General features: G+C 39.2%; 1 protein-coding gene across 3 annotated transcripts in view; it reads right to left on the bottom strand.

The window, feature by feature from the left end:
- Nucleotides 1-2,207: 2,207 nt before the first annotated feature.
- LOC125465127 (glutamate receptor ionotropic, kainate 3) overlaps nt 2,208-27,519 on the bottom strand; it is a 451,191-nt gene continuing 425,879 nt past the window's right edge. For all 3 annotated transcript variants that reach the window (XM_048558279.2, XM_048558280.2, XM_048558281.1), the window contains 3 exons: nt 7,922-8,147; nt 5,882-6,132; nt 2,208-3,048 (listed from right to left, as the gene is read on the bottom strand). In XM_048558279.2, the coding sequence (XP_048414236.1) occupies nt 2,854-3,048; nt 5,882-6,132; nt 7,922-8,147 (672 nt within the window). In that variant the 3' untranslated portion in view covers nt 2,208-2,853. The remainder of the gene's footprint in view (nt 3,049-5,881; nt 6,133-7,921; nt 8,148-27,519) is intronic.

The following is a 27,519-nucleotide window of genomic DNA, read 5'->3' on the forward strand; positions in this document are numbered from 1 at the left end:
AGATCCAAAGATACTGACAAAAATTACGTGACCTGAAAATTGGAATTAAATGTAGGTTGCAAATGTATATACAAGTGCATGTGTATTTCTGCATGGAAAGACATGTTGAATGGAGGGGGGATAAGCTACAATTAATCACTAAAGCCATTACAAGTTGTATGACACACAGATCTGAAGAACCTTTGAACTCTGGTTGAAAACCGACATGCACCGTCCTGCCAGAGAATGAGGTGACATTCTTCATTAATAGGCTTAACCACCATTCAGCCTGGTATGATCTGGACACCAATTATTGTTTAATTTAGAGATTGTTCTAAAATTCAGCAAAGTACAACAACTTTTTGTGCAGTGTGTCAGTGTCTGATGAAAACAAAAAAAAGCTCTCCTGCATGTATTTAAGATCAAGAAGCAGATCTTTTTGTATGGGAAGAGAAACTTTTGACCTCTGCATTGGAAAAATTCAGCATCCACTACATCACAAAATTTCAATGAGTGCATTTATGTTACAAATTAAAATCTTAAACAATGAGTTGGTGAGATGTGGTTATTTTCTTTCCCTCACTTTGCGACCCCATTTTTTTTCCCATCATCCTCAATTTGATTGCCTTGGATCAATAAAGGCTGATCACAATCCTGCAGTATAACTAAATGGCAAGACCTCATGCATAGTCTGCGCAGTGAATGTCTGTAGTTCAATGATTGTGAGCCCTGTAGTCAAGCCTGATGCAATATTCACATATGTGACATTGTCTAGCAACATTGGCAGTGACTAGGCATGGGAATCCTGGTTTGAATGTTCTTAAAATTCAAAGGAATTTGACCCAACGTGCAGGGAGTGGTGTTGATGGGGAAGTCAATGCAGTTCTCAACATTTATACCAGATGAAATCTCCTAAAACAGGCCTTAATACACACCATTCAGGTCCACATAGATCACTGTTTCCCCACCAATTTTAAACAATATCTTATTGATCGGCCTCTTTACAAAATTGCCAATTTATAATGTGCAAGAATTCCTGAGTCCACTAAAGTACAAAAAGGTAAGTCTGCTGAATGGGAAATATCTGGCTACACTCTACCAGTTCTGTGATATGTAAAATAACAAAGAACTGCATCAACAAATAGTACAATAACATTTAAGAAAATTATACACAATTTATTCAAGTATGCGAGATCATTACCAATGAAAATCATTAATAATGAATCAGGACAGGGGTTAAGGGATTAGAATTTTAATGATAATATCAACCCTCGTGGCAAATTGTTGAACCTATCTCAAAGATGGAGAATTAGAAAGGCTCTATATCTCAAAATTTTATCTCTGCATATATATCTTTCCCTCCTTGATCTTTAACTCCTTCTCGGTTCTATCCCATCAATTTCTTGCTCTCCGCCCATCCCATATTACTCGAGACAAATAATTTCATTGAATATGAATCTGAGTATCTAATGACAAAAAAATTCAATGTATGGCAAATGCTGACATTTACAACGACCCCAGGATAGTGTTACAACGCAAGCTGTTTTAACATTTGCAATAGGAATTGAGATTGAAGGATGCAGTGAGATATCAAACAGATCAACTTAAACTTTTGTTAAATGATACTAACTGTAGCCTAGACTTGTCAGTGAGCTTTCAGATCTGGGCAGCAGGAGTATGTTAGACCGCAGCCATGTCAAATCTGCTTTGCAATGGGTCAATCTGGCATCTGGTAAGACAGATGCATGCTTCTTTCAGTGGTTACTGGCATCCTCTGTCTTAAATCTGCATTGCGATTCCAGCATCAACTTCCAAACCAGCCATCAATGCGAGGCAGGGAGATATTGTACCTTGCAATGGACTGGAAACTGTTATTTAGTCACAACTTAAAAAGTGCAGGTTATATAAACAATTCCAAAGGATTTAAAAAAAATACACATACTCCACAGACTACCTCTAGTTAGCAGATAGTTCTTTGGTAATTTTTACTGAATTAAAATTTTGTTCACATGGTAAAATCCCTTCAAAACCATCATTTCATAAAAAGACTACCATTTGTTCTTTCTGTTAATCAAGCACAAATTAAACAATTAGATAAAAAACTGGACACAAAATATGAAAACGACATTTTGAACACTCTCCTCATCGTTTTGATGTCTGTTAAGTCCTTTCCCATTGTTTCATCTTTTGCTTTCCCTCTCCCCTCCCCCCCCCCCCCCACCCCCCTCTCAATCTCAGTTCTCTGGAGGCACCGTTCACTTCCAGCTCTGTTAGTCTCTTTCAATGGCAGAAAGGAAAGCATAGCACTGAGGTAAACGATAAAGTTGTAACAGCTGCCGAGACAAGACAGCAACTTTACATGCTGTGTGTTAAACGGTCAGCTGCATCCTTGAATGAACGCACTGTGCAGTTTTCTCCAAATCAATATCTGTAGATGCCCCCTGTCTGAGTCAATCGTTGTAGCTAACAGAATGAATGCCGTTATTGCCATGCTGGAGGTTCTCACCAACGTATAATTGCATTCTTGCTACTTCCTTTCCTCGATTGTCTCGCTGCCCACTGCCCAGATCCATTTCTTCAAATCTATCAGCACTGAAATTTCTCACGCATTGAGAGTTTGGAGTCTGATGTTCCGCATTTGTCCTTGTTGAAGTTTCAGAAACACTACCTGCAGCCTTGTGCTGTTTTTTGTTTTGTTTTCCATGCGTTGCATATTGCATTGTCCATGCTTCTGGGGTTTTTTTTTGCTCCGATCGAAACACCTCTGACGTCCCTCAGGCTCTGTCCCTGAAACAAAGCTCCAGCCTCTCGCTTTTTTTTTTCCAGTGCTAGAGCCGTGCCCTCTTTCTGCTCCCAGCACAGGCTGCGCAACTCCTAGGGAAACACCGGAGTCAGCCCGGTGTTGCAGGTCATGTTGTCCTTCCCGGGCAGTCGTCGGTCATTGAATGTGTGCATGTTAATTACCGCCTCTGTTTTCACCATGACCGGTGCTTGTGGCTTGTGTTTCACCCGCCGCTGGCATGTGAGAGATAACCGTAGCTCCTGGGCCATGGTGCTGCATAAGGATCTCTGCGGAAACATCAGTCACAAGTTTTTCAGCCCATCTTATTATCTAGCACCAATGTCAAGTTGCAATGAAGTTAAAATAAAAATCCCATATATAGTGCTGTGGGTCGTTTTGGTGTTTGTTTTGGAGTCACTGAGAATGTACAGCACGGAAACAGACCCTTCGGTCCAACTCATCATGCCGACCAGATATTCTAAATTAGTCTAGTGCCGTTTGCCAGCGTTTGGTCCATATATCCCTTCAAACCCTATTCACACACCCGTCCAGACTTCTTTTAAATAACAAAAGAACTGCGGATGCTGGGAATCAGAAACAAAAAAACCAGAAATTGCTGGAAAAGCTCAGCAGCTCTGGCTGCATCTGGGCATTAACATTTTGGGTTGAGAGTCCTCCGAACTGCCTTGTAAGCATTTCTAATTGCACCAGCCTCAACCACTTCCTCTGGCATCTCATTCCATACACACACCACCCGCTGCATGAAAATGTTGCCTCAGGCCCTTTTTATATTCTTCCCTGTTCACTACAGCATTAAATGAGAAGAAAAAGGTACAGCGATAGTAGGAGCTGCAGATGCTGGAGAATCTGAAATAACAAGGTGTAGAGCTGGATGAACACAGCAGGCCAAGCAGCATCAGAGGAGCAGGAAAGCTGATGTTTTGGGTCTGGACCCTTCTTCAGAAATGGGGAAGGGGAAGTGTGTTCTGAAATAAATAGGGAGGCGGTGGGGGAAGGCAGATAGAAGATGGATAGAGGAGAAGATAGGTGGAGAGGAGACAGACAGGTCAAAGAGGCGACCCAAAACATCAGTCTTCCTGCTCCTTTGATGCTGCTTGCCATGCTGTGTTCATCCAGTTCTACACCTTGTAATCTCAGAAAAAGGTAGATTGTTTATGTACAAAACAATGCTTGTTTATCAGAATACATCATCTTTTGATCAAAATATCATATCTCCTGATCTATCAGTCCTGCAGGAGTCTATTCACCACACACACTGAATAGTTCAAGAAAGTGATTAACCTTTTCAAAAGGCCCTCAGTTAAAGGTGGTAAATGCTGGCACCAAAATTTCATGAATGAATAGAAAACAAAATAAACAATTATCGGTGTCCAGCTCAGCACATTTAATATAAAAGCTAACACAAAGCTAGACAAATGTCAGGCAAGTGATATTCCTTTCATATGTCCTAATAGCCATGTCATGCTTTTATCCTTTGCAATGTCATGTTGCAAACATTGTTTTCTCCAATGTGGTTCACTTTGTTTTTACTTATTAAGTAGTCTGTGGGCTAGGGAAAAAAAATCTCCAAATAATTTTTGTACGTTTGTAGTTTGGCAACCATTTTTGTTTCTTTTGTTTTGCTAAGCCTATATTTGCATGCCTTCTGGCTTCTGCGAGGTGTGCAGAGATATAATTCCGAATTGTTGGTCTTCAAGAAAAGCTGTTCATAAGCATGGTTATCCCAACTTGCAAGCAGCAGGTGACAGAGCATGATTAAAATAATAAATATTTAAAAGAGCTGCAAGCTATTTGATTTTTACCTCCTGTTGCTTGTTTCCAATTAGGAATGTTCCACAAAAGCAGGTTTGAAGTGAAGAGTTTACTACATGGGGGATCAGATGTAGGCCAGTGTTTCATTGCAGTGTGGTGAAGAAGGCAAAAAATTCCTTAAGTAGTCCTTTGGCAGTACTTTGGCTGGGATTCTTGTAATTCTTGTAAATTGTTAATTGATGGTAACATTCACCCACAGCGCACAGTGCTATGTGAATTTTATCAAATGTATCCATCTAAAGCGTACTGGAAAAGCAGTGGGTTCACAAGACTAGATAACCTTGAAACCTAAGATCTCATATCTTTCTTGTTTTCTCACAGTGAAAACTCACATGTTAAGGCATGTCAGATCGCTGTTCCAAAACATTCTTGCTCATTTCTGAACAGCCCCCTGTTTACTGTCACTATTTGTGAAACTACCATTTTTAGCAGAGGAAGGCTTTTTGCCTGTAGCAGCTCCTGATTTAATTCTTTACAGTCTAATTTCATTGCCATGGAATCCCCAACAGAGCGGAAAGAGGCCATTCAGCCCCATCAAGTTTGCACACACCCTCTGAAAGCATCTCATCCAAAGCCATCCCCTACCCTAATCCGTGACCCCACATTTCAATCCACCTAGCCCACACATCACTATGAGCAATTTAGCATGGCCAATCCACTTAACCTGCTCATCTTTAGACTTTGGGAGGAAACCGGAGCACCCAGAGGAAATCCACGCAGACACGGAGAGAGCATGAAACTCCACATAGGCAGCCATATGAGGCTGGGATCGAATGAAGGTCCCTGTTGCTGTGACGCAGCAGTGTTATTCATTGAGCCATTGTGCCTTGCCTGTTTCCCATGTCCTATGTGACTTTTCTTTACAAACATGTACTCACCAAGCACAAAAAAAAGTCAAATATAACAAGTGCCTTGCTGAAATTTCAGTTACCACATTGTTGATCAAGTTTCTGCTGTACTCAGATGGATGTAAGCCTCATAGGCATCATGAACTCTAACAGAGCACACTACAGATAGCTCTGTGGTCACATTGTCTGCCACATGCTGAAATGTTTTCATGCTTTTCCTTTGGCCTTCAGAACTGAAAAAGGTGAAAGTTGTAGATTCAGCCAGCTGCCTCTGGCTCTAATGAATCAGTCATGTTGCCATGGGCAACCAAGAGGTGGGGTAAGATTGGAAGTTACAGCATTAACTCTCCAGTTTCCAAGGAAACAGGGAGACCACTACAATTCTGTATGTCTCCCCTTGCTGTAATTGAGAGCAAATGACTCATTCTTGCTTACTTACCTGTTCACGTTCAGCAGTTTTTCGTAATTTATAAATAAACTCTCCTATTGCCACAAACACTGAGAGCACAAGGCCCACTGCTAAGACAATGAAGATGCCGCCAATGTTTTGAATCCCCAGGGCACTGGCCTCTTTGTTGTCCTCCTCAGGGCAGCCATTGCCTCTCCACCACTTCTCCTTTATCATGTGCAGTTTGCCGTCCTCCTGAAGCTGCAGGACAGCAATGGTTATCTTTTCCTTATACGGTGAGCCTGTGAAAGACAGGGGTGCACAACAAATAATGACAAACTCGAGCTAAAAAAACCTGTCATGGCAGCACAGTGCACTACTGTGTGCAGTGTCTGTCTCACAATCAGTCAACTTCTCTTGAATTTTAGTCGATAGTCATTGTGAAGTAATGATTTTGACAGTAGGAGAGGATTGAATTGTACCATCGTTATTTCAGTTAAATGTTAATCACAATAAAAATCTTATGGGACACATGGCTGTTTGCTAAGATTGAAAGGCCTGAAATGTCATTCATTTGGTTATGATGTTTACAAGATTATGTTTTTGTTGGGACCATAACTTTAAATTTAAAGTGAGAACCTAAGAACCAGGAGCAAGAGTGGGCCAGCTGGCCCTTCGAGCCTGCTCCACCCTACAATAAGATCACGGCTGATCTTTTCGCAGACTCAGTCCCACTTATCCATCCTCTCACCACAACCCTTAATTCCTTTACTGTTCAAAAATTTACCCATTTTAGGATTTAAAAACATTCAATGAGGAATCCTCATCTACTTCACAGGGCAGGGAATTTCACAGATTCACAATCGCTTAACTAGTCCTAAATCTGGTCCCCTTAATTTTGAGGCGATGCCCTCATGTTCTAGTTTCACCCACCAGTGGAAACATCCTTCCTCCTTCTATCTTATTTCTTCCCTTTTTAATTTTATATGTTTCCATAAGATTTACCCTCATTCTTCTAAATTGCAATGAATATAATTCCAGTATACTTAATCTCTCCTCATGAGCCAACCCCCTCAACTCCGGAATCAACCTCGTGAGTCTCCTCTGAACCCCCTTCAGAGCCAGTACATCCTTTCTCAAGTAAGGAGACCAAAACTGCACACAGTACTCCAGGTGTGACCTTACCAGCTCCCTATACTGCTGCAACATAACCTGCCTGCTTTTAAACTCATCTCTGTAGCAATGAAGGACAAAATTCCAATTGTCTTCTTAATTGCCTGTTGCACCTGAAAACCAACTTTCTATAATTCATGCACAAGGACACCCAGGTTACTATGCTCAGCAGCATGCTGCAACGTTTTATTGTTCAAATAATGGTTCTTTTTACTGTTATTCCTACCAAAATGGATGACATCACATTTATCAATGTCGTACTCCATCTACCAGACCTTTGTCCACTCACTTAAACTGTCTAAATCCCTTTGCAAATGTTCAAAGTTGTCTGCAATCATCTTAGTAACATCCACTAAATTTGACACACTACTCGTGGTCCCCAGCATGTAGTGGGGTTGGGTGCTGGGCTTTTTTATGTGACTGTTGTTCAAGTCAGTCTGACAACAGACCTGGATGATGTTGCTGCGAAAGATTAAAGGAAGGCTCTGATGAAGGGTCTAGGCCCGAAACGTCAGCTTTTGTGCTCCTGAGATGCTGCTTGGCCTGCTGTGTTCATCCAGCCTCACATTTTATTATCAAAGGAAGGCCCTTTCGACTCGGCAAAATGTGTGAAGAGAAAGTGGCAGAATTCTGTGTTGTCAGTAATTGCACAATTATACTTCAAACTCATCATCACTACTACAAAATTAAGTTTGTTTTGCTTTAACCTTGCAGCAGGTCCAAATACCTTACTCTTTAACTTAACATAGTTGACAATAGGTAGTTTTTGCAAAAACAATTGTTTCTTCAGTTCCTTGATTCTGAATCATGAGAGAAATTATTAACAAAGCTTTATATTTGACGATTAACAGACAGATTCTACCTAACTGCACAAAAGGTCAGTGAGTCAGCTTTTACGAAAGAAGTACTGTTCCATACCAAGGGGTGTTCCAATACCGTAGCCTTTCGAATCTATGGGTGCACCGATTTGGGTCAGGTTGCAATTCCTCTGAGTAACATACTCAATGGAGGTAGATTCCATTAGGAAGGCATAATCGGCACTAAGAACTCGCTGGATTCCTTCCTCGTTAGATTTGACAAGTGCAGTTTGCTGCCTGCTGCTCATAAAGGCCCACATCTTCTCAAAAGTGGAAATTTTTGATTTCTGTTGTGAAACGAACAAAGCATTTTGTTAGCGTTTTCATGTTGAATTATTTAAATGTCTGTCTGAAATTCTGCATAATTACCTGGATGCACCTGCAGTCCGTTTAGGACATCAAAATAATTGCAAATGAACGTAGCAGTTAAAAGCCTAGAAATAAGGATCAAAGTTTACCCTCAGGAACAGTTAGCAGATCACATCACTGCTTTGGAGCTGAAAGCTGTTGCGTCTGTAATCACAGTGAACAAACCTGCATACATTCTGGTCCCCAGTTCAAACTCCTTACTTAATTTTTATAATTCTTCTTTATTCTCACGTTTTATTTTGATTTGCTTAAAGTGGCTGAGGCACTGTTTAGTATCCAGCACGTGTGGATCTATATCCTGGTGAAAGTCAACACCTTTAGCAGAAGAGAACTGGGCTTATCTTCGGTAATTTATTGCTTATTACGTTTTGCCGAGTTTTCTCTAATCTTACATATAAATGCATTACTACAATTCAATTAATACTATTTGTAAACAAAAACTCTTTAGGTCGTGTACTTGGGTCACAGTCTTCCGGTGAGGACATATTGTAAAAATGTATCATTATTAAATGTAGTACTGCAGGACACATTTAATTCATATCCACATCTTGGCAGATGCAGCAAATCCTATCTGCCATTGCTTACACCTTCCTCTCAGCCAGCAAATTAATGAATTTACAGATTAAATGCCAACAACCTGGCTGCATTTGTGAACACAATCATATTTACCAGAGAATCAGTTACAAAATTCATTTCAAAAACCTTTACCCACCTGACGACTGAGTGATCACTGATCTGAGAATAGAACTTGATTTTAAAAAGTGATGTAAGTGAGGTAAATGTTTGCCAACAGATTTTGTGCTGAGCAGCGACGAGTTGAAGAATGCCTCAGTGCACGTTTCCCAACTATGGCTCATTCATTGAGGAAGCAATATTAATGCTTTCAGTTTGAATGTATATAGTTGAAGTGTTGCACAGTTAAAGTAATTTACTGCTATGAATTCAGAATGACTTTATCAAGAAAATTGATTTGTACCATGATCTTGGTGTATGGACGTCATTGTTATTTAATGCACGGAACTGTATGTTGGAAAAAGTATGTCCTATTTTGGGTGTTTATTGCACAGCTCCCAAAAGTGGGTGCAGTGAACACACTGTGCAATTTTCCATTTGTCCTGGCTGAATCATTTTGGTGTGAGTGCAGCCCGCACTACCCACTCTGATCATTGGCTACATGCATTCAGCAGGAAGGCTGAGACATCACTTCCAAACCCTACTCAACGTTAGCTTGCACCTCTCAAAGGGAAGGAACACTGTGGTTGCTGAAGGCGCTGAAATCATTTGAGTTTGTGTGCAATATATAATCAAAAACAGCTGACCATAGGAGACAAAGTGCACCTTTCTTTTTCTTTTGAACATTACACTTGATGAAAGAGAGGCAATGGAATAAAGATATACTGTAATCTCAGGTGCTGCTGGCATTCCTCCAGTCATGTGGTCAGAAGAGATTGGCGAGTGATAGTGGAGATTGTTGATGCTCGGAATTATGCTGTAGTAGTGCAGTGGGAAATTTATTGACATATCACAAGTGGTTAAGATCTGTGACTATATTTTTGGATACCAGATTCAACAAACTCTATCAAATCAGAACTCATATTTAACATTTGTAACTTCACATCATCCTTGCACAATGAGCAATATTGGAAGCCTCACATTTGTATCTCATTGTTTGCATGTGTTGCCACCTCTTTAGACAGCCATATTACTATTGAAGAATGTCTCTTTGAGCACACTTGAATGGAGCCCACTGTATAATTGAAGAATACCCGTTTCCAATTCCTGGCATCAAGAAAACTGTTGCAAATTTGGTGCGAAGTGTAATGGGCCTCCATAGTGAATGGTCCTTTACAGAACAGGGTACAAAACTTGCAACATTGATGAGCATCCAACAAGGGGTTTTTAAAAGACAAGAAACACATTGTTTGGCTGTTGCTACCTTTGCCTAGATGGTTGCATTTTCCTGCATCATTTTTTTTTACCTCGAGTTCAACTACTTTTATTACATATATTTATTTAACTGGCATTCCCTCAAAATTGGTAAATTAGTTTTATATGGTGCCACTTTTGAAACTTTGAAAAATGTGTTATTTCCTTCCTTTCCAGTACAGAGTAGCTTCTTGTTTTAAGGTCACAAAAGCAAATGTTAAGAAACCTCATCAAATACATAAAATATAGGTGGAGCAAAGAACTGAGCTATAGCTGAGTGTGAACTTTTTTTTGTCTATACTACTTTTACATTGGTGTCTTCTCCCTTGTTAACCTCACTCTCCAGATGCTTAATTGTAAGTTGCTAGAAAAATAGTGATAGATGAAAAGCGAGAGAGAATGGAGCAGTTTAACAACATGTCTGTTCATACCTTCCCTTGTCATGATCTTTCATTGATTTCCAATTGTTAATTAGATCTTGATAAAGATGAAATATTAGCAGTTTAAATGCTTCATTCAGATATGACCACAGTATCAATTTGACAATCAAGGCTTAATGTGACAGCCAACACTGAACAGAAGTTGAAACTAGTGCATGTTAAATTTATAGTCCATCTTATTACAATTAAGTGATGGTTCCTTATTCGTAATTTAATCTGGCAATTACAAGCCATAATTAAACATTGCATTTGCAGTACAATTATAAACAACACCAAGTCAGGAGTTATTCAGTCTGTCAAAAATAATACTTGCATTTCTATAGTGCCTTCAAAGCACTTTAAAAGTAAACAAAATACAGTACCTGTTATAAGCTAGAAGACACGGCAGCATGTTTACACAGAGTAACCACTCGCAAACAATAATGTGACAATTATCATGATACTGGTAGACTATGAGCTATCGATTGTGAATGTTAGAAACAGAGACCTTCATAGATTAAAATGACTCTAAAGGCAGAAGTAACCTTCAACTAAAATAGGTGTAGTAATCACTTTTAGTAATCAGATTGATGCTTGTTCAGGAAATCAAAATGGAATAAATTAAATCATCTGATCTGAAATTACAAACTCTCTTGTTTTAATTTATATTTTTCAAGTTGCACATATAGAACAGAGAACATTACTTAAACTTTCCAAGGAGCAAAACCAGACTCATGAATAAACAAACGAACCACGTTTCAGTGGTTGATGAGGCAGTAGAGAGAGAGAAAAGCATAAACTGGATTGGTAAAAGTAAGAGGGTTAGTAGTGGTATCTCTTCCCCCATTTCCTTATCGTCTTTAAACTGACCAACAATGATAGAACTAATCTGAGAAACACTGAAGACTCTACAGTTCTGTTTTAATGATTAAATCCCAAGGACTTTAAGAAGTCTTTAAATGGCATATTCATTATCATCTGAACCTACTTTACCCTTCCCTTTTTTAGAGGTTTTTGCATGTGTTTGTGTGTGTTTTGAATGTCACACTTTAATTTTTCTCAGGGTTGGCAGACAATGAAATTCCCATTTCTACCACTCAAGGAAGGCCTTGTAATTAGATCCTTAATGTTGATTGCAAGAACTACGTCTTCACTGAGGTGTGATAGAGCAGGGCACTAAACAGAATTCAAAATCTTTGTTTACCGAGAGGAGCTGATTCACCCACCTCACCTGCTGGTAACTAATGACCAGATATTCTGTTGCGTGATGCTAATGAAAGATAAATATTGGCCAGGACCCAGCTTTTTTATGCAATGATTTCATGAGATCTTTTATGACTACACAAGTGAGGAGAGGAGACCTCAGTGTAAAGTACCATCTGAAAGATAGCACCCTGGACAGTGCAGTTCTCCCTCAGCAGAATTCTGGTCTTGTTTTTTTGCCCTGTGCACAAGCACTAGAGTGAGATTTGGGTTTTCAACTTTCTGAATCAAAGGCAGAGGACTACCAGCTGAACTATGATTGAAATGTTTTTCAAATATTGATGTATAGTCATTTGATGGTTGGTAAAACAGGTACTTCCTAAATCATTAACCAATTTATTTAAATGAGTTTAGTGGTTTTGGTGAACATGAATTCAATAAAATCCGAAAGAATATTGTTAACCATGATCAATTCAATTGCATTTCTCTTTATCTCTGCTTTGAGCAACAGTTGGATTGATAGCAGCTCATTAAATAGTATTTGATCATTATACTCTTCCTTGGGAAAGCACAAAGCAGATATGAATGGCATAATCACATTACTTGCATGCGACAATTGCATCTTTGGTCCTGACCTCGCATCTGAAGAATAAATAAAATCTATTCCAGCTCTTTTTATTCTGAAAAAGAAGGATGTCATTATACAGATGGAGTTATGTTTCAGAAGCACAGGATATGGGTGGTGACATGGAAACATTCTTATTGAATGAATGAGCAACTATTGACAATTCATGAGTGACAAATCACAATGGAATTAGAGATGTCTTGAAGCAGAATAAATTGGTTTTACTGTTTCCCATTGTGTATGCAGTTTATGCCAATCATGATTAGCAGATACAAAAAAAGGATCTTTTCATGTTAATCCATCATTCCCATAAGAACTATTTAATTGTAAAGGGTTCTTTAATAATTTGTGTGATTAATCTGTTCCCCCAACTAGCATGCTCAGTGGCTGTGATAGAAGGCAGATTTGAAAATTAGATGACAGTCAGAGTAACGTTATAATAAATTGACTTTGTCATTGGATTCAAGCTCTGAGCAATAAGATGTAATCTTATTTCCCACTATGACCCTGTAATATTACTATTTATCCCTTAATAATGTTAAGGATGGATACAATAAGTTATGGTGTGGATTACAATCTATGAAATGATAATGGAAGCAGATTCATCAGTAATACTGAAAAGGAAACTGAAAAATATGAAAAAAAGAGAAAAAATGTGCAGGGCTATGGGAAAAAAGGCTGGTGTGTGAGTCAACTAATTAGATAGCTCTTTCAACAATCCAACAAAGGTAAAATGAGCCAAATAACCACACCTTGTGCCATATGGTGTTTTAGCTCTGAACATTAAAAAGTTAATTATAAACTGATGTCCAGCAATTGACCTTCCTCTATCATAAAGTCAGCAGTGGGATTCACTGATGATTGCACAATGTTCAACGCCATTCACAATTTCTCACATACTGTGGTAGACTGTGTCCATATGCAGGATGACCTGGATAAAATTGTGGCTTGGACAAGGAATATTTGTGCTACCTAAGTGCCAAAAAATGATCATTTCTACTTGATGTTCAAATAGCATCAACATTGGCCAGGAAATTAACTGTGCTGACCTTATACATACTATGGATATCAGAGCAAGTCAGTGGCTAGGAATTCTGTAGTGAGTAACTCCTTACTCCCCACAGTCTGTCTGCCATCCACAGGGCACAGAAGTATCATATATTTTCCTCTCATTTGGATGAGTGCAGCTCCAACAATAGTCAACAGCCAAGTTAAAAATACCATCCAGGTCAATGTAGTAAGCTTGATGTCTAGTTTCTCACTCATTCACCTTTTTCACCTGTTAATGCACAATGGGAGCAGTGCACTCATTCACAGGTTACAGTACTGAAATTTACCTCCAGACCTTTGACAGCACCTTCCAAAACCAGGATCCCTACCAACTAGAGTACATTGGAGACACCACAAGCTGCAAGTTCTATTCCAACTCCCAATCCATCCTAACTTGGAATTATGTAGTGATTCAGTCACTGTTGCTAGGTTAAAATGCTGGAGCTCCCTCTTTAGCAGTACTGAGTGTACATACACAATGGGAACCGCAATAGTTTCAGGATGTGGCTCATCTGAACTTCTCAAGTGAGGTTAGAGACGGACAATAATTTCTGGGCTTACCAACTATACTCATAATGCACAAGTAACATATTTTTAAAAATACATGCGTCATACCCCCGCTGAAACTTTTTAAGTGTATCACTTCAAGACAAAAAATAGCTCTTAAAATCAGGATTTTTATATAAGATAGACTTTATGTCTACTTTTAGCCTTTAAAATGAAAGTGATATTCAGGGCTAAGTGTGAATGGAGAGCCTGAATTTAAAAGAAAATAAGTGGAAAGATTGGTGTCGAGTTGTGCTTGAGGGGATGCAGGCTGTGAACAATGTAAAATTGGAACTGGGGCAGGTCAGGAGCAAATCAGAGGGTGCTCATATTCTGTCTAATGCAACAAAAGAAATCTTTCAACCAGTCCTACATTACAGGCTGTTTAATATCTCAAACTGTCGCTTGTTGCAAAGACTAGATTTGTTAAGAAGTAAATGCAGCGATGTATTTCATAAAAAGCGTGGAGGTGGATTGATTTTATGAAGATTTTGCAAGGAATACAATGTGAGATGTTCACTTGAAATAAGATTAAAAGGTGATTTACAAAAACATGTCAGAACAAAAGAAATAGGAACAAGAGAGGGCTATTGGGCCTATCGAATCAACTGCACCAATCAATATGATTGTGGCTGAACTTTTACATTATTTCCACTTTCTTAACTGATACCTATATCCATTTCTTCCCTTAATGGCTAAAAATCTATTGCTCTCAAAATTGGATATATTCAATTAACTGAGCATTCATAACCCTCTGGTATATAGAAATCTAAAGATTCACAATCCTCTGAGTGAAGAGATTTCTTCTCAGCTAGCTTTAAAGGGCTCTAGCCTTTATGGTTTAAGGTAGCTAAAATCTTCCTTTATGTATACTTGTACAAGATCTTGCAAACTTGTTTTCTTACATTTTTCTATAACACTATTAATTCTATTCTTAATTCTTAATTATCCTTTGTTAGTTTTAATGTCTCCATAATTCTAAGGCTCAACGCTCATTTTGCAATGTGGTAAGCTGCACCTTTCAAACTAATACTAGTCCTGACTTCTATTACTCATAGCTGTAATAGATTTTCAATGGTGTTTTTAGTCCTGAAAGGAATAAAGTATTAATTAAGGTTTGATGCCATTGTTTATCTACTACTTTCCAGCCTATTTCCCTGCTCCAGCTGTATCTTCTTTAATGGACTTGGTTTCAGTCTAAGGTCATAGTTCTGGACTCAACCACATCACTCCCAAACTTAATAAAACACCATATAAAGTCCGTTCTTTAAAGATGATCTTTAACCGTTAAGGTTACCAATTCATTTTGTCTCATTACAAAATAAAGGATCTAAAGTAGATCATTCCTTAATGATTCTTCTAGAATCTATTATTTTAGAAAACTGCCTTGAATGCATTCGGTGAACTTGTCCTTCAAACAACTTTTGCCAATTTGCTATCTGTTTCATGTGTATTCAGTAAAGTGGTTGTAATTTTAAATTGTCACCATATTTTCTTCAATTGGCCTGAGCTGCTAACTTTCTATAACTGTCAATAAGCTCACTGCCTCTTTCTGCTCCAATATCCTAGATATTATTCAAATCTAACACCATTTTCAGCCTGATTTTTCTCTTTCTGATTTTCAAATTTATTTTTGTCTGCGTCCTTTTTCACCCTTACTGCTTATTCCCTTCATTCTTTCAGTCTTACACTTAAATATTTCATCTATTTGTTACTTGCCCAATTTATTGCTGACTTTGAGTGGGCAACAGCATATCCGTGGCTCCTCAATGTGTCAACAAAAACTGTATCCATCCTCCTGAGCATAATTTTCTTCTCATGATTCGTGTTTGAATGGTCTCCTGCACCACAGTACGTGGGGTCCATTCAACCATTCTCCCTGAATTCCATAAGTAACAACTACCTCATACCAACTGAGCAATGCTAAAAACCACGCAACACCAGGTTATAGTCCAACAGGTTTATTTGAAGACACAAGCTTTCCGAGTCTCACTCCTTCTTCAGATGTCAGTGTCTAGATCAGAATGCAATATCTAGAATATTGTAGCAGAAAGAAAGAGCAAAACTACAAAAGGTTGTGTCTTCAAATAAACCTGTTGGACGATAACCTGGTGTTGTGTGATTTTTGACCTTGCCAACCCCAGGCCAACACTGGCACCTTCACATCATAGCTGAACACTGACAGATATCGAGGCTTCTCCACCACTTTACCTACAATTCCCTTGAGCTGCTTATGTTGCAGGCACATTAGGTTTGGCTTGTGGCCAGGAAGCAAACAACTGTCAAACTTCAGGGTTGTGAGCCCTCTTGGATCAAAATATCCAAGTATCTGTAACAATTCTAAAGTCTACCCCACACTGTTTCTACGTTATTAAGTCCCTTCAGAATCTTATATGTTTCAATTCGATAGTTCCTCATTCTACTAAAGTCCAGAGAATGAAGTCTTGACTTCCGCAGATTCTAACATAGGATTAGTCCTCTCATCTCCAGGAAATTTATAGTAAATCTTCATTGCATTACCTCCATTACAAGTGCAAGCATCCTCAAAGATGGAGACCAAAAATAGCACACACCGCTCCAAGTGTGGTCCCACCAAACTCCTGGACTATTTCTGGAAGAGTAATATATTCCTGATCACTGGTCTGCATATAAAAAGCCAACATGCCACTTGCCCTTTTGCTGCTCCTGCATGCTAACTTTCTTTTAGAACAATTTTGAACAAAATTCATACAAGACTCAAAACATTAACTCTGTTTCTTTCTCCGTGGATGTTACCAGACCTGTTAAGTTTCTCCAGCATTTTGTGTTTGCTTCTGATTTCCACTTATTGCAGTAATTTGCTTTTGTGCTAAATTTTCAACTTCCTTGTATGAGCACGCTCTAGACCCTACAGTTTTCTAGTCAACTACACTGACAAGAAATGCTATACCTTGAGTACTTGAAATGAAATAAGCCCATAAAGTGCTTTAAATTTTGAGACTTCTTAACACAAAGCAGTGATAAATTGATCCATTTATTTTGTTTCTAACTTCAGGATAATGCTTTGCTTTCACTAGTCCTCTCTCAAGTCAGATCTGGTTGTAATGTTCTTCTATGACCTCGAGATATTGCTCTGTACTTCTTTTAAGTTATCATTTTTTAACTTAAATTATTGTTCTTGGGCTTTCAACATTCGTTGCTCTTCTCTTGGCCCAAGAAGATGATCAACCAGAGATAATGGGAACTGCAGATGCTGGAGAGTCTGAGATAACAAAGTGTGGAGCTGGATGAACACAGCAGGCCAAGCAGCATCTTAGGAGCACAAAAGCTGATGTTTCGGGCCTAGACCCTTCATCAGAAAAGTGGGGGGGAGGAGAGGGTTCTGAAATAAATAGGGAGCGAGGGGGAGGTGGATCGAAGATGGATGGAGGAGAAGATAGGTGGAGAAGAGACAGACAAGCTTAAGGGGTGGGGATGGTGCCACTGGAGGTGAGAGTGTAGGTGGAGAGGTAGGAAGTGGATAGGTCAGTCCAGGGACATGTCCATCCTGGGCTTCCTGCAGTGCCACAATGATGCCACCTGAAAGTTGCAGGAACAGCACCTCATATTCCACTTGGAAACCCTGCAGCCCAATGGTATCAATGTGGATTTCACAAGCTTCAAAATCTCCCCCTCCCCCACTGCAACCCAAAACCAGCCCACCTCGTCCCAACCTCCCTAACCTGTTCTTCCTCTCATCTATCCCTCCTCCCACCTCAAGCCACACCTCCATTCCCTACCTACTAACCTCATCCCATCCCTTTGACCTGTCCACCCTCTCCCAATTTATTTCAGAACCCTCCCCCCTCCCCCTTTTCTGATGAAGGGTCTAGGCCCAAAACGTCAGCTTTTTTGCTCCTGAGATGCTGCTTGGCCTGCTGTGTTCATCCAGCTCCACACTTTGTTATCTAAGATAATCAACCATAATGTTCAGTTCACCCATCAACTGCAGAAAGTATCAAAGGCTAACTGACTAGAAGAGCATTACAGTTGAACACAGTTCCATCCATAATCCAGTGTTCAGATTTGCACAGTTTTCGCAGATGATGAAAACGAAGATTGGTAACCCTGGCTTGATTTTCTTCCTTGACTTTTAGCATCAAAGGGGCGATCAAGTAACTCCGCACAGACTGGAAACAAACCAAGCACTTTACTGGTGTATAACTCAGCTACTTATTTTGGAATCATTACAGCAGCCTGCCTCAAATAGTTTGGTTGATCAAGCTCATTTATCTAAAGTAAGAAGGGAATTAAGTTGTTCATTTGCCATTAAATGTTGTCAAACTGTTGCATATTTATACTGGGGCCTGGCATTTCTTACAAATCGCACAAAGATATCCGAAATTTACAGTTGTAATTACATGTTCTTGGGAAAAGAGAGCAATTCTGAGCCTGGAAAAGGCTCTACAATGGAGCACAACCAGACAAAAAATGAATTTTAATGAAATGAATACTGAATTTAATGATTGCACTGTATTTTTTTTTAACTCTAGGGCTTATATTGTCCATAAAATAGCAATCAGCAGAACTGCACTTCAGATTAAGCAAATAGAAACAAACATTGCATCTCAGGTTTTAAATGTTGATAATAACTAAATATTCAAACACTAAATCCTTGAAGAGCAACATTTGACAATACGAAAGATTATTCTGCTTTGAAATATTTAAGTTTTGAGATTTTTCTTCACATAATGAATTTCTAAGTTAAGCAGAATGCATTTGTGTGACCACCTTGAATCAGCTTTTGCAATGGGAATCTATACAATTCATTGTATAGTGAATTTATTTTCACAAATTCTCAATGCCAACCTTGAGCCAACTGTTTGGTAGTTGGTCACTTTGACTCTTGGTGACTGTTGGAGAACATTAAGTGTCAGCAAACATGATCAAACTGCAAGCTGTTTGGAACAAAATTCAGCAATGCCAGTCTGCATGAGCAAAATGGCCATGACACATATTGGAAAAATGTCACATATACATGACAGAATTCTTATCTGATGCTAAAAATGAGGATAATTAAGAAACAGCTTTATTCTGCTTTTAACCATGTCATGGCTGTCCTGGTTTCTTGAGATGGGAAGTATTATATTTTTCACCGCCAATGCCCTTCACCTTTTTGAGCCTAATTGCAGTAGTAAAATGAATGCCTTGTGGCAAAATAATCACCTAAGATTTAGCTTCTTAGCGAGTGTTGTTATATCAGTTACTTTTTAATATCCCTCAAGTACACAAAAGTCTAGTCATATTCAAAGTTATGAAACTTGGTCTCAATTTGTCCTCACCTACTACATTGTCCATTTCGTGGCCTCTTTTTAAGATTGTTTCACAGGATCTGAGGCTGACTGGCTCAGTCATCATTTAATGGTTGTACCATTTTTATTATGGCAGCTTGTTCCAGCAAAACATATTTGACCAAATAGGAGAAAATAAATGTTGAAGGAAGCCTGAGTGAAGTTTACGTTTTTAAAAGCATGTGCATTTGATGTTAGGCAAGGTAAGTACGGAGAGTACCCAGGGGACTAATCTCTTAACACGACAGCAACAGGTGAAATAACTGCACTTGTCTTGTTAGATAGCTATATTCTACATTAACATAAGTAGGCCCAGCTTTTTTTTCCAAAAAAATACAAGGTTAAGAAAAGAGTGCAGAGTATATCAATCTAATTGAAAGAAGTATTCCTAAGAACCTAAGGACCAGGAGCAGGAGTAGGCCATCTGGTCCTTTGAGCCTTCTCCACCATTCAATAAAACCACGGCTGATCTCTTTGTGGCTTCAGCTCCACTTGCCCACCCTCTCACCATAACCCTTAATTCTGTTACTATGCAAAAAATTCTCACATAGCTTTAAATGCATTCAACAAGGAAGCCTCAACTACTTCACTGGGCAGGGAATTCCACAGACTCAGAAGCCTTTGGGTGAAGAAGTCCCTCTTTAATTCTGTCCTAAATCTGGTCTTCTGAATTGTGGAGCGATGTCCTCATGTTTTAGTTTCACCCTCTACTGGAAACAACCTCCTGTGCCAAAATATCCTTTCTCAAGTAAGGAGACCAAAACTATGCGCAGTACTCCAGGTGTGGCCTCACCAGCTCCCTATACAGCTGCAACATAACCTCTCTGCTTTTAAACTCAATCCCTCTAGTAATGAGGGACAAAATTCCATTTCCCTCTTAATTACCTGTTGCACCTACACACCAACCTTCTGTGATTCATGTACAAGGATGCTCAGGTCCCTCTGCATAGCAGCATGCTGCAACTCTTTACCTTCAAGTAATAGTCCCTTTTACTGTTATTCCTACCAAAATGGATGACTTCACATTTATCAACATGATACTCCATCTGCCAGACTTTTGCTCACTCATTCAAACCCTCTGCAAACTTTCAGAGTCCTCCGCACACTTTGCTCTATCACTCAACTTAGTGACATCCACAAACTTTGACACACTACGTTAATTCCAACTCCAAATCTTCTATGTAAATTGCAAACAATTTTGGTCCCAATACGGATCCATGAGGCACACCACTAGTCACTGATCGCCAACCAGAAAAGCATTCATTTATCCCCACTCTTTGCTTCCTAATAGTTAACAATCCTCTATCCATGCAAAGACACTGCCCACAACACTGTGCGTTCAAAACACAATTAAACATTACAACGTGGTCAGTAGGCTTTGTAGTTTGAACTTCCCCCAAAAAGACAACATTTATAAGGAAATCGCCTTTTAATTAATTGAACTAAACTAATTTTCAAGTAAATTTAGAAATGTCACTGACTGTAATTTAGATGGTGGCAGTTTGATTATTTTAAACTGTAGATATTGTGGAATTGTTCAGGAAGCACTATGGCTGGATTGCTAGTAGACAACTGACAGCTGGACAGCCTTTTCAAATCTTTGAACAATTCCTCATGCCTTCAGTCATTCATGTTGTTTACATTCTCCACTTGCTTTCCAAAAATAAAGCAAGAAAATCTTACATTAAGCAGATTCACTTGAGTATGCCAGCTTTCCTATCATTCTCTTTCAGCTGCTCGGGTCGGTGTCAATTGCTTTATCTGCCTCCTGTAAAGGTCTTGGAGGCTTTTCAGGAGAATCCTGGAGGTGGTGGTGGGGTTTCCAATTTTTACTGGCGCGTTATGCCCAATCAGGAATCTGCTGATAGCCATTAACTCACCCTCACGTCTGTTGTCCCCTTGCTGGTGCCTACCCCTTCCTTCCCTGTGACCTAGAGTCTCTCCATCACTTGTCTCCATGGCATCAGTTCTCCTGGGTGGTGCTGCATTTACTGTGGAGTTGCCAGATTTTCAATTAACCAGCAGTAGTAGGGGGCAGGATTTACACTTAACTGGGGACTTCCTTCTGTGGAAGGTCAAATGCTGCCCACTTAAGTGCCTGATTGCAGTTAAATAAACTCAGCACTCCATGGATACACAGGATTGGTTTCTCACCAGTCCCTCCTCCGACACTGGGCTGAATAAATTAGAATGATGTAGAATAGAATAACCTTTATTGTCACGTGTACTCCAGCACAGAAGCACAGACGTACAGTGAAAAATTTTTACAATGGCTGCCTTCTAATGATGCCATCTTAGCTCAAGTAACTCGGTACAAGTTTTGGAAACCAAAGAGGAATAAAAGAAAAAGTAGTACTTAGTAGAAAAAGTAGTTACTTAGTGTCTAAAATTAAGTTAGAAGTAAGACAGTTATAACACAGTTATAAGGATTGATATTACAGTCTGGTAAAGAATTTCCAATAGCAGCAGCTCAGCATGTGGTCTGACAGTCCACCCCAGGCCCCAGGTCTCTGTCCAATAGCCGTCCTGCTCTGCTCAATGCCTCCTGTCCACCCCACGCCAGCACTCAGCTGCACCAAGTTAAGTTGCTCTGCTCCCCGCCTCCCTCTGCTCCCCCCGTCGGGACTCGCTTCCCCCCTTCGCTCTGATCCGGGGCTTGCTCTCCATTTCATTTTACCCAATGCCTCTAAATCAAGCCTCAGAGCCTCTGGTGTTGGTCAGATTTTTACGAGCAAAAATACTCACAAAGAAATGTGTTTATTGGCATCTAGACTTCTAATGAATTGTATTTAATTTGCTGTTTCATGGTAACATTGACCTTTAACCCCCTGACAGAAGCAACTTCTTAAGTTAAGAAACACAGACTGCTGAAGAAATTCACCAGGTCTGGCCGAATCTTTGTGCAGAGAGGTAATGCTAATGTTTCTAGTCCAGTGTGACTCTTTCGAACCCACCTTGAAAGATTTCAGAACTTAAATTACAGTAGCCCCTTTGTGTTTTGTGAAGATAACTAGAAATGTTTATTGTTAAAGTTGTAATCTACATGCACCAGAAAGAGATAGTACCAGTGAATAATTTAAGGCAAGTTACTGTGACTGCAGCAACTACAGTAGCAGAGGTGGGGAAAAAAGTGCATTGACTAATGTCATGATGCTATTGCATGCTTCAAAGAGAACAGTTGATAATTGCCGACAACAAAGACACCCTTTATAAAGCTATGTAGAGAAAGCTATAACTAAATCACTGGGAAAAGGATGGGTGATGTGAAAACAAATAAAGCGCCATACTAGTCACGCTGAATTATCCGTATGCACCACTTTCTGGCTGGTTATAAAGTAATCTTGTTACAGTGTGGACAGATCAGCCACACACCCCCTGTTGGTGAAAGAGGGCAAGAAACACAAACCATGAAAACATATACAATTTTCATCAGGAATGTCATCCTCAACATATAATCAAAAACGTTAAAAGTCTAAAGGAGTACAAAGGGAAGTTGTTGCCAATGGAAATTTCATCTGGTACAACTTTGCAGTTGCTGTGTTGCCAAATATTGCAATTTTCAGAGAAAACAATTCTGACATAATATAGCATTCAGCAGCTATCAAATACATTGTACTGCAAATACACCCAGTGTTACAGTAATACTGAAGTTATGGTATATTCTCATATGCTGAAGCTTTATTTTTCTCAGTACAGTCAACACAGTTTGTTTGAATGACTTACCCTTGAAACCACAGACAATGGTTCAGACTTTGTTGTCAATAATTCGTTCTATGTAGCTGTTTTCCAACTGTCTGGCAGATTTTAAAAAAACCTAGAATTATTTAAAAATGAAGTAACTGCACAGAGGCCAGTATTCCACAAGTCACTGTTGATTTACATGTGCAGAGTATGTGGGGTCTGACCGGCCAGCTCAAAGCCAGTTCCTACAGTAAGGAAACTGTCAATTTTTCAGCGGAGACTCCCTGATTAGCCAACATTAACAACCCTAATCAAGGATCTCACAGCCAATGAGGTCCACCTGGTCAACACTCCAGCCACTAGATAAAAGAATAAAGTGTCCTCTGCAGAAGATTTGAGATTCTAGTGAACATCAGAAGCAATTATATGCTTCATCAGCCAGACAGAATGAAGGAAGTTTACTGGAGCATGTGGGGCATAAAACAAGTTATTTACAATATTTAATTCAATACAAAATCATGTCAAATAGAGCAAGGAAAATACAGAAAGAAAGGTAGAAGAAACAGAAAGAGGCACACAGTTTGGTTTTATTTATTTCAAAAATTTGCAAGTGATTAAGATATAAAGGAACGTGACTGTGTTCAAAGTACATTTTTAATATCAGTGATGTTACTTGGTAGTATTAAGACTGATTGCACAAATAAAATTCATCGATACTTGAGTTAATGAATGCTGAATCTTTCTGCCATGTCGAATAAGTATCTAGAATGCCTAGTAGGTAAGTAACATCACCACATCCTTCATGTTTCTGGATATTGAGGTACTAGTGCAGTAAAGTTTTTGCAAAAATAGAGGACAAATTGGGCAGCACCTTGGTGATTTGTGTATGTGCAGATGTAAGAAGTTGCTGTCCACTGTTCTCAATAACAGACAGCACTAACAGTTCCCACGACAAAATTTAGGCCATGTGTAAATTCACAGGAACTGAGAGCCTAACAGAAGCATTTACTGTAACGTGATGGACAGCAATGCAAAGACTGTAAAGGAAATGGACTTCTCATTGCATACTTGCCCGCTCTCTCAATTGCAAAATTTTACTTGATGTCTTTTTGCGCGCTGTGACATGTAGTCAGCAAACTAAAGGTACAGAACAAACAAAATAATTGAATAAAAAAGCACAAGTGTCAGCACTTTCAGTAGCTGCTGCCAAATGTTCCCTCTTCAGTCATTGATGGCGATATGCAATCATTGTAAATTCAAACCATTTAAGCAATTATTGCAGGAATCCTTCATGTGGAGGGATTAGAATTTTTACCACTCCAAAAAATAATCAATGTATCTCAGTCTGATTGACATTGCGTTACCCTCCACCCATTGTGAAATCATCACATTCAACTCAGGTACCATCTGGCCTCAAAGCTTTTGGGAAATGCTATTGAATCTGAGTAAAGCAGCAGATATTTATAATCTATAATGTTGAAATATCAGTAAAGGATTTGACATCTTTTGAGTAATGAGATGAGAATAAAGTCAACATGAAACAGCTATACATTTTGAGGAAAAAGCATCAACTGCCATTAGTTCTAAAGAAGATTACGTTGGTGTTTTTGCAATATTTTCCTGATTTCCCCTCTGCAGCAACTTACCAAACCATCTTTCAACAGTACTTTCCAAAACCATGATCTTGTTTACCTAGAAGGACAAGGGCAAAAATACCTGGGAAGACCTTCGCCTGAAAATTCTCGTCTGAGACGCACATCATCATGCGATTTGGGACTGTTACAGTGTTCCTTCAATGTCACTGGGTCAAAATCCTAGAACACCATTTTTTAAAAGTTGAGGAAGAATATACTGGGATATATTGTCATTGGATGCATTGCCACTTAGGTCTACCACAAATGATGCCTGAACTCCAAATGGTTAACTGAAGGAATGATTACTGACATTAGCTTTGATTTCCTGGAATTTAGATGGTTAAGGAATCATTGTCAAAGTTTACATAAAGGAGAACTGACCGAGCTAAAAGACAGCAAATGTTGTTTGGGGGGGCAAGATTCATGTGATGTTGTGTAAAAAAGTAGAAATAGATTTTTCAGAAATGGAATATTTCTCTGAGGAAAAGTGCGGTAGAAGTTAAGAGTTCACTTCCACAATGACAATGGAGGTTGAATTGAGTGTGAATTTCAAATCTGCACGTTTGTTGATCAAAGGCATATGGGGCAAATCTGGGGATATGGTGCGACCTCACAGATCAACCATTATCTCAATTAATGTCAGCAAGGGCTAAAGGCGTTAAGTGGTCTACTTCTGTTCCTCGCTTCCTGTGTTAGCAAGGCATTTGATTGTACAAAGTATCACAACTATAATGCATACTTTAAAAAGAGTTAGCAACAATGATTTGAAATTTATGCTGATTTTATTTGGCAGAAATTGATCTTATTTTTTAAACTTTTAGCCCTTTATAGGTTGCTGAAAGATAGTGTGATTAATTTTAAAATGGCAGAAGTGAACACTATTTTGTTAGCTTGTAATAGTATATGATTTCATTCATGAGAGCTGCCAAATCAATATTTAGCTTCTCTCCAAGGGGAGAATTACAAGCATAGCAATGTATCTGTTGAGTACTTAAGGTAACCTGCAGGTACATATGAAAGAAAATATCCTTAATCATGCTTCTTGTAACAAAAACACTTTAATGTCCATTTATGATCATTGTAAGTTGATTAAGTTTGTCAAAAATCTACTTTCTTAGCTCTTGCAAAATATTGATAAAATCAAGCAACAATTTATCACGAACAAATGTAGAAGAGACAGAAAAATAAAAATAGTCTAAAAGTACAACTCAAAACTCCACATATTTTCCACTTCTGTGAACAACTAAATACATTGAGAATAGTGACAATCACAGTCAAATTGCCACCACACTTATCGCGTTTCTGTTTAACACACAGCTCCTCATTTCTAGCCAGGGTCTAGTCTGATCCCAGTGGCTTCAGAAATGCTGAACAAAGTTGAAATCAACTCAACTCCCCAGTAGTGCAGAACAGTTAATGGAAATCAAACTGTATGCTCTTTTTTGCAGCAGTGTATCATGGTCTGGGATTTAAATATCCAGCAGCAATACAGCCAGAAACTTTGACAGCTACTGTGCAAAGGTAAATATGTAGGTAGAGCAAAGAACTGTGCATGTTGGCATCGAAACAAAAGCAGAAATTTCTGGAGAAACAGCATCTATGGCAGCATCTGTAGAGAGAAAGCAGAGTTAACGTTATGGGTCCAGTGACCCTTCTTCAGAAGACACAAAGGTAGATGTGGGGTTGGGATGGCAGGAGAAGGGTGCCAGGAAAGTTGAGTATTTAGTGTGGGTGGGGTTGAAGTGTGCATCATATGTGGTCTGGATTGGATGTGGATGAGAGGTATCTGTCCGGTGGGCTTTGGGCTGGTTGTGGGGGAAAACGTGAATATGGAATAAAAGGATAGGACTTTACGTGATAAATTGTGGGTGGCGATGGTGGAGGGTGGTGGTAGGGGGGCACGTCAATGATTACTCAGGGATTAGACTAGGTATTTCTTTGTCTTGCTTTGCCTCTATAACTATTAACAGAGGGAAACTACCCTGATGTCAAAGCCTTTCTTCAGGGGTTTCCAGATGCAGTAAAGTGGCCCAACGGAAATTTCAATTTCCAGGATATTTCACATGGAATTTGTACAGTCCCTAGATCTAACTGTGACCTGCACTGTGGAAATGGAGATCTGATCACTGGATTATCCGGGCCCGTAAAATGCCGAAAGTGTCAATTGTGACTTACATTCAATACACCGAAAGCTATTACACTTCCAATAAATCTCAGATGCCAACAATAGTGACAATTATATAAAACCTGACTAACTACTTTTTGCAGAAGATGTAGATTTTTGTTGAAGTATCTTAGTTTATTCCAAACAAAATTCTTTTTACTTTCAGCTTATAGCGGATAATGAGGTCCACTACCCAAGGTAATAGTGAGCTTACCCCTTGAACCACTGCAATCCATGTGCTGTCGGTAGGCCATTAGGGAGGGAATACCAGGATTTTGACACAGTGACACTGAAGGAATGACAACATCCTTCCAAGACAGGTTAGTGAGTGGCTTGAATATAGAGCTTGCAACTATATTCACTCATCCTGGTCAGAGAGCAAATTGGACTTGAGATGACGAGGGTGGTTGGGGAGATTATTAGATGAGTGTTAATTCTCAACCTTGATTGTTGGCTAACTGTGAATGTCTAAGTAGCACAAAACAGGCAAAACTAAAAAAGTAAGAACAAGCAAACTTTGCAGTAACTGCTGTTCATGTCAAAAATGAACAACTGGGGGCAAGGCACTATTAGTTGTCCATTGTAATGTACTTCAACATTTCCATGTCTTCAGGTATGAAGAAGAGTGAGGGGAAATAATGGGAAAGAAAGTACTTTGGATGTATTTAATATATTTGATTGTTTGTCTCTACTTTTAAAACAAACAGATTTCCAAGCGTAGAGGAGTCCAAAA

Source organism: Stegostoma tigrinum, chromosome 24 (assembly GCF_030684315.1).
Source record: "Stegostoma tigrinum isolate sSteTig4 chromosome 24, sSteTig4.hap1, whole genome shotgun sequence".
Taxonomy (NCBI): Eukaryota; Metazoa; Chordata; class Chondrichthyes; order Orectolobiformes; family Stegostomatidae; genus Stegostoma; species Stegostoma tigrinum.